Raw genomic sequence first — 12,425 nt, 5'->3', positions numbered from 1 at the left:
AGTGGCAAGAATATTTATATAATTTTATTATATACCTATACTGCAAGAAATGTGTTTTCTATTTTATAATAAATAAAATGCATGAGGTCGTCTGCACTCTCTATAGAATATGTTACTGTCAGAAGATCTTTGTCCGTAATTTATTGTCGAGAAGTGGACTTTTATAAATATTTAAGTTCTTTTAAGGATTAAGGAATAACTGTATTTAAACCTGGAACGGAAAAAGAAAGAAAAAACGAAGGTTGGAGGGGATAAATTCCACCGGGAAAGGGGAGTCTGCCAAAGGAAGCTGACACCGCTAATGGCTGCCGTTTCCTTAATTATCGCGCCGGTAAAAAGACGATTATCTTGTTATTTATTCAGGAGTGACAAATCGGGGCTTTTTCGCTGCGTAAAAAGTACAACAGTGTTTAACAGAAATGCGATTTTGTTTCGCTTAATTGCTTCACGGTTTTAAACAAACATCTGCCGATTTATCTTTGGTGCAATAAATTACAACACTTATTATTCGATCAGAACTTTTTTTTTCAAAAACGTAGTTATTAGTAAATTATAACGATAGTTTTACTTTATCATGTTCAGAAATATACCTATTTATTATAAAAGTCAACTTCCGGTATTTCCGGAACTGTCGCCATATTGCACGCTCAGCCTGGGACACCCTGTATATCTACTACTAAATAGAACGTAAATTGATTTTTAATTTCATTAAAAAATCGTATTATTACTAATTGATAAAAATAACCGTTATTTTCTTCTTTTCCAGGAGGTTCCACCAACGACGATCCCTCACCGCCCCTCTCGCCTCGCGACACCCAACCACCTACCTCCAGCCATCTTGAAAGCCGGTGTTCCCGACCCTCGTCCCCCTCGGACACCCACCGCTCACCTCCCGGCTCACCAAACCCTTCGCTGCTGCCCAGCTCGCATCCCGCCTACCTCGAGCCGGGCTACAGCCGCTCCAAGAGCCCTTACCGGGAGCAGGAGAACATGGTGATAGATGAGGAGATCGAGGACGACGAGAGCGACTACGACACGGATCAGAAGGAGAAGAAGCTGCAGAACGCGGGCATGAGCCCGGGCAGCTCGCTGTCGAACAAGAGGAAAAAGAAGACGAGGACGGTGTTTTCGCGGTCGCAGGTGTTTCAGCTGGAGTCGACGTTCGATATGAAAAGGTATGGGGAAAATGTTTATATAAAATATAGCTCTAAAAGGCTCAAGACTTAATTAGTAATATTTCTCCACTTATTTCTGTCATTCGCCTTTAATCTCCACAAATTACCTCTTATCTTTCTCAAATCCTCTTCAACATCTCTTTTCCATCTGTTTCTCGGTCTACCTCTCCTCTTTCCACCTAATATACAGGGTGGTCCGAACTGTATTCCGAAAGCTTCAGCAGCATACTCTGCAAATAAAAATTAGTAAAAAGTCCGTTTATTCTGCAGTAAAAATAAGTAAAAAAATTTCGTAGATACGGGGTGTATAAATTTCATTTTTATTTCGATTTTTTATAATACCGGGTGCGTCTCAAAAGTGGCTCACCCCTATAACTTTTTTATTTTTTCAGATAAAAAAAACGAGATTTGGTATGTTAGTATATGACATAAATTAGGATTGATTGGCGAATTCAATTGTTTTTGGTCACTTCCTGTTTGACCGGAAATAACTACAACTTTTGATTTTTAAATGGCACCCTCGGTGTTTTTTTTTACTTTATTCGGTAGAAAATTAAATTCTGAATAGAATGACATATCATATGTCAACTTTTGAAATTTTCGCTTAATAAAAAACCGTATTTTAAATTACAATCTAGAGTGCCATGGCTATGTTAAAAACACTAATTCTTAATCAAGAAGCCTTGCAAAAATAGATTTGATCCTCTAATATTTTTAATGTCTTGTGCTGGCCGGTTAAAAGATACCTAAATCGTATTTTTAATCATATCTCAATTTTTTGAAATGAAACGAGGGAGGCTCATTAGCATATTTGGAAAACGCATTTTTTCCGAATAATTTGATACCACACACTTGGTATTTCGAGTCAAATTGTCGTTATGAACCACATGTTAAAATTGCAAATAAACCATATGCGAGAATGTTAAAAATTGACATATGATATGTCATTCTATTCAGAGTGTTATTTTCTGTCGTAAGTAAAAAAATACCGAGGGTGTGCCATTTAAAAATCAAAAGTTGTAGTCATATCCGGTGGAACAGGAAGTGACCGAAAACAATTGAATTTGAAAACAATTTACGTCAATCAATCCTAATTTATGTCATGTACTAACATACCAAATCTCGTTTTTTTATCTGAAAAAATAAAAAAGTTACAGGTGTGAGCCACTTTTGAGACGCACCCGGTATACACATCTTAACTCTTATTTTTGTCAAGTCCTTTTCAACGTCCCTTTTCCATCTGGTTCTCGGTCTACCTCTACTCTTTCCACCTATTTCACGTCTCATTATTCCATTCTTTCAGTTTGTTCCCGCCATATCAATCTTTGTGCGCTTGCTCTAAGTGTCTTCTTTTTTTTCCATAACAAGGGGCCGTCCTCTGCCGGAAACACTGCGACCTGTGAGGCCTATTGTGTTTGTCCCTCTTCTATATCTGCACCCATTCTCCTATTCCTGTACCCTGCACAAGCTTATGCAGATCCTTGATAGGATGGGAGCATAGTCCCTCCGGTTCTAGCCTAGCTTTCCCTAATAAAAAGTATCGGTTGCGATCCAGAGCCTCGCAATGACATATTATGTGCTCCGCAGTTTCAGGATCTTTATCGCAGAGTCTGCAGCAAAGACTTCCTTGATACAGGTTGAACTTGTTCAGGTAACACTTGACAGCCATGTGTCCTGTCAAGAGGCCTGCTGTAGTCCGCACTTTATTCCTGCTAAGCATTATCAGTTCTTTTGCGATTTTAGAGCTAGGCCATTGAATAAAAGCCTTGCTGTGCCTGTGCCCCTGTCTGTTTCTCCAATGGACATTGTGCTTTTCCCTGATCCAGAGTTTTAGTGCACTACAGGCCATACATTTGGGTATTCCCAGTACTGGCTCTGGATCAAGATAGGATGCCGATGATCCCTGCCTAGCTAGCTTATCGACTTTTTTGTTGCCTTGGATGCCGCTGTGGCCCGTCGAATTTATGTAAGACATAAATTAAAACGTATTCAGTTGTTTTTTATCGTTTCCTGTTTTACCGGAAATGACTACAACTCTTGATTCTAAATGGCACCATCGATATATTTTTACTTTATTAGATAGAAAATGACACTTTATATAAAATGACATATCATATGTCAACTTTGGACATTTTCGCATATGGTTTATTTGAAATTGTAACATGCGATTCATAACGACAATTTGACTCGAAATACCAAATGTGTGGTACCAAATTATTCGTAAAAAATCTTTTTCCAAATATGCTAATGAGCCACCCTTGTTCCATTTGAAAAAAATGAGATATGATTAAAAATACAATTTGGGCATCTTTTAACCGGCCCGAACGAAAAATATTACACGATCAAATCTAATTTTCCAAGACTCCTTGATTAATAATTAGTGTTTTTAACACAGCCATGGCACTCTAGATTGAAAATAAGCCAGGGCACTCTAGATAAAATTCAATTTTTTTAAGCTTAAAAATGTACCAATGGTGATACTTAAAAATCAAAATTTGTAGTCATTTACAGTGAAACAGGAAGAGAGACCAGGGCCCGTATTCTGTAACTTTGAAAACGCTAAGCGCTTTTAGACGCTCAGCGTATATGACGTTAATTTTCGCTGAGGGCGCACTTAATTAACGATTTCGGTATTCTCGTCTGACGCGCTTAGCGTCTTTACTGATTGTTCTGGGCCCGTATTCTGTAAGTTTGAAAACGCTAAGCGCTTTTAGACGCTCAGCGTATACGACGTTAATTTTCGTTGAGCGCGCACGCTCTTAATGATTTCGGTATTCTCGTCTGACGCGCTTAGCGTCTTTACTGATTGCGCTGAGCGCTTTGAAAACGGTTGCCTTAAAGGATCGTTTTGCTTGTCGAACTGTCAGTGAAAAGCAAAAAAATTGTGATTTTGTGCGTTATCTTGCTCTTTAGTGAAAATTACTACTTCTTCTATAAATTCCTCAATAAGTAATTGATAATTTAGGACTTGGCAGCTATAAATATTGTTCAAAACATCGAAAATGCTGAGAAACGTCTTCAACACTTCCCTCGTATAATAAGAATAATGACATATCCATAGAAAAATAGCTTGACATAACTCAACAATAGGTTATGAAATTCACGTAACATTGACATTTTTCATTGTTACATCCGTCAGTTATCAACTTTTGACTATTACCTACATTAGAAGTGATGTTGCCATAGCTTTTGTCGTTTTCCTGTTATTACCTTTGAATAAGAAGACTAAGGAAGGAGCATATCAAAAATCTTAGGTACACCGCGATGGGCCTCAAATATGGCCGACTTAAATTCCGGTTTATCAGTGTCGTTCTAATTTTATTTAAAAAATGTAAAACCATGATGTAGAGTAGACGTGGGGTAGACTCAATAATTTGTTGTTTTATTTTACGTTGTGAATAAATGTTGGTAGTTATTAAAATTGTTATAAAAATATATAATTCTAATAAAAATAGATAAGTTATAATAAGTATTTATTACCACAAACATCCGATACGCTACTGAAGCAGGTAAGTCAAATTAACGTATCTAAATTATTTGACATCTAATCTTTGACAAGTAATAAATAAAAGCTAAAATGCAAGACAAATATATAATTTAGTTAATTTAAGTGAATTTCATAAATGATCAGTTTACTACACGTATGTATATTATATAGTCACTTACTAGCGAAAAGAGATCTTACTAGCGAAAACGAGATCTACCGCACGCTACACAACCAACTATTTTAGAGTCTTTTTCGATAAATCGCGATAGTGTCACTGTTAATTTAAGTGCTGCCACAATTTCCATCTAGATTTACTACCTTTATACAACTATCAGTAGTAGAATAAACAATAAATAACATAAAATAAGCTCCGTAAAGACTGACAAATCCACAAAATTTCAAATCAAATTCAAATGTGTCAAATGAATCGTCAAACAAAACTGTCAAGGATCCCCACCCTAGAGTGCTTTTATGGTGCTTTTTCCGCCCACCATGCATGAATACATGGATAGCATATTATGCTCCTTCCTTAGTCGTCTTATTCAAAGGTTATTACCGATTCTGAACCATCCTAGAACTGTGATGCGTATGCGCAGAAGGAAATATGAAGACATTATTTCATTCTAGGAGTTCTAGGACGGTTCAGAATCGGTAATAACAGGATAACGAAAAAGCTAAATATGTGCTCAACGCGTATCCAGAACACGATTCGCATGGCAACGAAAATACCAAAATCGACTGCCTTGCGTTTCGCTGATCGAATACTTGCGCTCACCGCTTTGAAAGCGTAACGTTTTTATGTCAAAGTTACAGAATACGGGCTCTGACAACTGAATACGTCAATCAATCCTAATTTATGTTATACAGGGTGGCCCATCGAAAACGTTCCGCAAGGCATAACGGCCAGGGTAATTTTTTTTTTTCAGAAAATTCAAAAACACGTCAATTTTGTTTGTGAGGGGCACAACTTTTTCCCCAAAAATTATTGAAAAATATTCAACCTCTAAGCGGGGGTGTCATCCCCCGATTTTTTTCAAATGGGAGGGGGGTCAAGTGGTACCGCAATAAAAAGGGCTTTCTCTTCTCTATACTTTCCTGCTTCGTTTTTGAAGATCGGTCGAGTCGTTGGGAAAATATGAAGGATTGAAATTTGAAAAGTTTTTTAAACATTTATCCGAGTAAATGATAAGGATAAATTCCTTCGAGGAATTTGCTGTTTTTACTTAGTATTTCTAGATGTTTGCAATCGGGTTGCGCAGATATTCAATGAACGCCATCCTGACAAACACCTTTATGGCAAAATTGTTCGCCAGTTAGTAGCAAAATTTCGCGAAACTGGTTCCGTTATGAATAAAAAGAGGCAGAGGGAAAATCCTGTAGTAAATGAAGTTATGGAGGTATTCGTATTGGGCCAAGTTGCCATGAACAGTATTCTGACTACAAGAAAATTAGCCAATGAGACCGGCGGGAATCGTACAAGTTTCCAAAGGATATTAAAAAAACACAAGTTCCACCCGTACAAAATTCAGTTGGTACAAGAACTCAACGAAGACGATTTTGATCGTTGCTTGCAATTTTGTGAAGCTGTGAGTGAACGAGTGGCGAATGATAATAATTTCCTATTTAATGTGTGTTTTTCGGATAAGTGTACTTTCTTTTTGAACGGTGTAGTTAATCGGCACAACTGTCGGTACTGGGCTGAGGACAACCCCAGGGTTTTTCACGAGGTGCACACACAAAACCCTCAGAAATTGAACGTGTAGGCTGTTATTTTTGGAAATTCTATTGTAGGTCAGTTTAACGATATTGAGAAGAACTTCAACGTACAAGTCACAGAACAGCTATCTAGCAACTACCGCACCTGATCGTTCAACATTGTGGCAAGTAAAAAAATGCGTAAACATCTAGAAATAATAAGAAAAAACAGCAAATTGGTCGAATTTATCCTTAATTATCATTTACTCTGATAAATGCTTAAATAAACTTTTCAAATTTCAATCCTTCATATTTTCTCAATCACTTGACCGATTTTCAAAAACGAAGCGGGGAAATATAGAGAATAGAAAGCTCTTTTCATTGCGGCGCCTTTCCATTTGAAAAAAGTTGGGGGATGACACCCCCGCTTAGAGGGTTGAATATTTTGCAATCATTTTTGGGGCAAAAGTTGTCCCCCTCACAAACAAAATTGACGTGTTTTTGGATTTTTTGAAAAAATAAATACCCTGGCCGTTATGCCTTGCGGAACGTTTTCGATGGGCCACCCTGTATAGTAACACACCAAATCTCGTTTTTTTATCTGAAAAAATAAAAAAAGTTATAGTTCTCACCAAGAGGTCTAACTAGCATTTTCTAAATTTTAAAGGAGAAATACCCTGGCATTTCTTAAATCCGGAAAACGTAAATTTGAAGTTTGAAAGATTTGAAATTTGAAGTATTCTTATTTTGATTTATTGTGCCTACTTATTGATTTTCTATATCATTCGCTTCCTATCAATGAAACACTACTTGTTTTAAGTTCAGTCATTGGGTTATACTACGCCTTCTTCGGTTAAAGGAAGCCTTACCCCAACTACTAAAGTATTAATACCAGAAAAAATATATCGAATGTCATTAATCGCTTGTAATTTGTCATCACCTATTTATTTTCAAGCGGCTTAAGTAGAAAATCGATCAACTAGGTATACTATATTGGTTTTAAACGTTTTAAATGTCACATCTTATTAGAATCGATTCCACGAATATTAATAGTACCTACCTAATATTTGTTGGATATTGTGGGAATTTACAAATACATAATTAGGCACTTTTTGTTGAAAGTACCTAATAAATATCTTTTGATAGATATTTTATGCATGCTATAATAAAAGGGTTTGTCAACACCTTGTACATTACTTTTTAGAATTAATTTTGGTGCTACTTTCAAGCCAGAGAAATAAACTTTATTAAAAAATTTGATTGCTTCCTTAAATGTATACAGGGTGTAGCGTTTTTTATAACAACTACCACTGCGAACGGCAGCTTTTCATCGGAGAGCAGTCGTGGATAAGGTATTTCACTGGAAAGAAAACTATTTAATAACAATAAACAAAAAAATACAGATATTGGGCGCCAGGCATGTACAGAGAAAGAAAACACAGTTGTATATTACTTAAAACTAATGACTATATTTATTCATGATGGACTGTGATGGTAAATAGCATTGTACAATTTTAATAATTATTATAGTAGTTATATGTCAACGAAAGTGGTGTTAAGAATTGTACTAAATATCTATGAAAACAACTATGATAAAATACAAGACATGTAACGTTTAAGAGAATATATGAAATGTAGCATTACTTTAATTAATTTGATATATTTTATATGATGTTAGTGCAGTAATAATATCTATAAAAAAGTAATACTATTACAAGGCGTAATGTAATGAAACCTAAAATCTAAATCATATTGTAACTACTAAATCGACATAAATGTTCTTAATAATCTAACCACTAAATATAGTCTGTACGATATCGTTTAAAATGTACGTTAAGTTAAGACTGAAAACCAGAACCTAAATCTACACTTAGCTGTTCTTGAGGCAATCCTGTTTCGAAGAGTAGCAGCGTGAGGTAGGCTCATATCTCTGTACTGTCTGTCGGCGATCCTGTTGGCCAAAATAACAAAAGGGGCCAGAATGAGGACACCATGAATCACTACAGCCGTAGCTACTGACTAGGCTTAGAAATGGGAACGAAGCAGCATGGGGCTTACGCTGTGTCCATACTGTGACAATATGGGGACACTAAAACCTGTAAATAGTCCGTACCTTGGACCCTCGAATTACTTCCGAGGGCTCACTAAATAATAAAGAATATGTCCTTTCTTCCATGTGACATTCTGGAGGACAAAAGAAAAGGGACGCCAACGTGCCAGCAAAATACAAATACAAGTTAGGTTGGGACATCCAAAACTCTACCCTGTTGCTTTGAAATAGCAGCTGATTCAGATTATACAGCAAGATTTAAATAATCACCATTTCTAAAAGCCGGGATGGTTAGGTTAGGCTACAGAGCGCTAAAAGCAAAAGTCAGTCGACAGCATAGAGAGTTGACAGAAGCGATGTTGACAGCGCCTCCACAGAGCGATAACAGGGTTGTGTCAAACGATAACAAGGTTGTGGACTAGAGAACGTAAAAATTACACGTCAAATAAACTATCCGGCCTGAACGAGAGGGAATCCGGTGATGATAGGCCAGACACTATATTATATATAAAAAAGACATGTAACGAACTAAAAACGTTACAAGGGGTATCAAAAATTGCTGATCGATTTTAATGATTTATTCTACATAAAAACTTTATTATTTCAAATACAACACTATGTATTTTTTTAAATAAGCCGAAGCAGATTTAAATACTCTTTCAAACTATATTAGGGTTTGCTATACATATCTAGCTCAGATTTTGAATAAAATACGATTTTTCAGTAAAACTGTAATCAAGATGACTTGTATCGCGATGGCAATTTTCTAGTAACACTAGTTTACTTTATCAAGAAAAATAAAGAAGTAATTCTTTGATTTATATTACGATAGCTTGTAGATATATTGGATTTTCTATAAAAGAACGAATTAAGGCAAATTAATTTTCTTCACTTCCAACGACAGGTTTCTGCCTAATAGGTTTTTCATCAGCTCTGCGAAATAGGAAAAGTAGTTTTTCAAAGGAACGCTTATTAGGAAGATTCCTATTTGGATATCTTTGAGCATATAAACCCTTCAGGCCTTGTTGGCCCTTCAGGCCAACAAGCAATTGTCCTCACAAAATAAGATCACTAGTAACATATGCAAGTCGCTTTTTATTCAAAATCTGAGCCAGATAGATATAGGAAACCCTAATATAGTTTGAAAGAGCATTTAAATCTGTTTCGACTTGTTTAAAAAAATACATAGTGTTGCATTTGAAATAAAGAAGTTTTTATGTAAAATAAATAGTTAAAATAGACCAGCAATTTTTGATACCCCTGTATACATTTAAGGAAGCAATCAAATTTTTTAGTTAAGTTTATTTCTCTGGCTTGAAAGTCAGCACCGGAATTAATTCTGAAAAGTAATGTACAAGGTGTTGACAAACCTTTTTATTATAGCATGCATATTTAAATATCTTTAAATATCTCAAAAACCAAAGCTTTTAGACATCTCAAACCCTTATAATAAATGCCTTATTTTATGTCCAAGAATCCAAAAATGAAATAAAATACCGGGTGTTCCATAAGAAAAAATATAACTTTGGTATGGATCTTAGTTCTGACACACCCTGTACATTTCAAGATAATTTTAAATTATGCACATTGCCTTCCAACATATACCCATAAAATAGTATGTTTCTACATCTTTTCGTTTTCGTATAATCAACCGAGGCGAATGGGGTGCGCCACGCTGTATTGGCCGATATTGAATTATTTAGGCTATCAGCATTTAAGAAAATAAGTTAGTCTTCATCATTATAACCAGTAATCAACTCATATTCGGCTTTAATTTCTTCTAGCTTTGTGTTCATCTTTAATATACAACCCTTCAAATCTTCATGCATACACATGTCTAAAATTCGTCTTTTTACATATTTCAGTGTCTCTTTTCATATCTCTTTTACTTGTAATTTGAGTAAAGTTTTTTTAAAAGGTAATTTGAGAAAAAAAAATAATATCTAGTTTATAATTGCAATGCTGAGACACCTTAACTACACAATTATTTGTTTTACATGTTTTATTTATCTTGTGGCCTTTTTATAATATCCCTACTATTTATAATATAATTTCACATAGACTTATAAATATTTCATTGTTTCAGGTACCTTTCATCCTCAGAACGAGCCGGTTTAGCGGCCAGTCTTCACCTCACCGAAACACAAGTGAAAATCTGGTTCCAAAACCGACGAAACAAGTGGAAACGTCAACTAGCCGCCGAACTGGAAGCTGCCAACATGGCACACGCTGCCCAGCGCCTAGTACGAGTCCCCATCCTATACCACGAGTCTGCCAGTTCCCCCATCAGGCACGCCTTCGACCAAAACCACAGCCTAGCTCTGCATCCCTCGCTAGAAGGCAGAGAAGGCCCTGGCACAGCTACCTCTTCAGCGTACTCCAGCTCATTGTACTACCACCACCAGGCGGCCGTAGCGGCCGCAGTTCACAGCCTGCCCTCGAGTCCGGTGAATAGGCCCCCCATGTCGGGGCTGGTCTGAGATTGACAGTGACCGGGTGGTGGTCAGTTGGGACGCCGCCCTCGATCGCGACAACAGCCCCTGAAAACGATTGAATTGGGGGTTTTTGGCGGAAGTGTCCCGCCCTCAAGTGCAAATAGTAACGTAAGGACAGCTTGGTGTACATATTTTTGTATCTATATTTATTTATTGTAGCTTTTGTTGTAAATAATGTGATCGAGCGGTCGCCGTGTAGTTACCCAGATATGCCAAAAATAATCTAGGAAATATATTTGAATGTACTTGTGTAGCTAATTCTAATCGTTGTTAATGCAAATAAATCATTATTAGAAAAATACGTCAGAGTTTTATTCATCAACTTCTATGTTTATTCGTGAATTCGAAACGAAGAAACGAATTATTTAAATTCAGAAGAGTTTAATATAATTCCCAAATATCCAATATCTAAATAAATGAAATAATGGCGTGTTAGTTACACCATTTATAACTGAAGAATGGTTGGACCGATTTATTCTCTGATTTATTGGATTCGTTTCATAACTATTAAAATATCGGAAAAATCACAAAAAAATTATACAGAAAATATTTATGAAATAAATTAGGTTCAAAACGTCATCTTTCGCAATTGACAGCTCACGTGACGCACGCTTACACAAAATGATCGAAAAAAAAACGGCGCCAGCAATGGCTATGAAAAGAAGGTTGCAGTCATTTTATATTGTTACGTGTTTCGTCGGTTCCGTGTGGATAGAAAGTCTAATTTATTTAAACACAATTTATTTTACACTAAGTAATAATTACAGTAACTATAAAGATAAAAATCACCACCAGCAGTATTGTCTAGCATAATGGAAAGTACCTTTACAGGGCACGGGAAACCAGGAATTTGACACTATCGCTAATCGCTTTGGCATTAAAATGTGTGTAAGAATAACAAATTTCAAAAAAAAATGTTAACCAATATTCTTAAGAAATAATCAAAATAAATTATTTGTATTTACCCTTTCGAGGGCTATAACTTCTTCTATTGTTTTATTTTTATCTATAGAATCACCCACCGAAGTTAGATACATTATTTTGTTGACACCCTGTATATTAAAAGGCCACAGAAAAGATCAGAATAGCTATAAAGGCGTGAGTGTGAATTACACCTTCAATAGACTATTTGCAAAAATAATTAAAATATAATCTGGAAATATCTACCTACAACAAAGTTAGTGAAGAACAGAGTGGTATTATTGCAGGGCGTTCATGTATAGATAATTTATTTACTATTCAACAACTAAAAGAGATAAAAGTACACAGTAAACACATGATCACTGCGCTAAATCACTGTCTCAGGTAATTTTTCCATCTACAGGCCTTCGACAAAGATGTAGAAATTTATGTTTGGAGGTGGTCCTTAGAGACTGGAAGAAAAGATATGGGAGATGGGAATCTCTGTAGAAAATAAATGTTTAATTACAATTAAGTGGTGATCAATCAAACGGGTTTTCGTACCAACCGTGGCACCGTCGATTCCATGTTTTCCATCCGTCAACTACAGGAGAAAGTAAAAG

General features: G+C 36.0%; 1 protein-coding gene across 1 annotated transcript in view; it reads left to right on the top strand.

Moving 5' to 3' along the window:
• LOC115884347 (homeobox protein HMX3) overlaps nt 1–11,124 on the top strand; it is a 54,808-nt gene extending 43,684 nt beyond the window's left edge. Inside the window, exons 3-4 of the mRNA XM_030902905.1 lie at nt 767–1,175; nt 10,494–11,124. Of these exons, the coding sequence (XP_030758765.1) occupies nt 767–1,175; nt 10,494–10,887 (803 nt within the window). The 3' untranslated portion in view covers nt 10,888–11,124. The remainder of the gene's footprint in view (nt 1–766; nt 1,176–10,493) is intronic.
• The last annotated feature ends 1,301 nt before the right edge of the window (nt 11,125–12,425 follow it).

Source organism: Sitophilus oryzae, unplaced genomic scaffold (assembly GCF_002938485.1).
Source record: "Sitophilus oryzae breed Bouriz unplaced genomic scaffold, Soryzae_2.0 scaffold_227_pilon_pilon, whole genome shotgun sequence".
Taxonomy (NCBI): Eukaryota; Metazoa; Arthropoda; class Insecta; order Coleoptera; family Curculionidae; genus Sitophilus; species Sitophilus oryzae.
The sequence above is the reverse complement of the archived record's forward strand: the minus strand, read 5'-3'. Positions and strand labels throughout refer to the sequence as shown.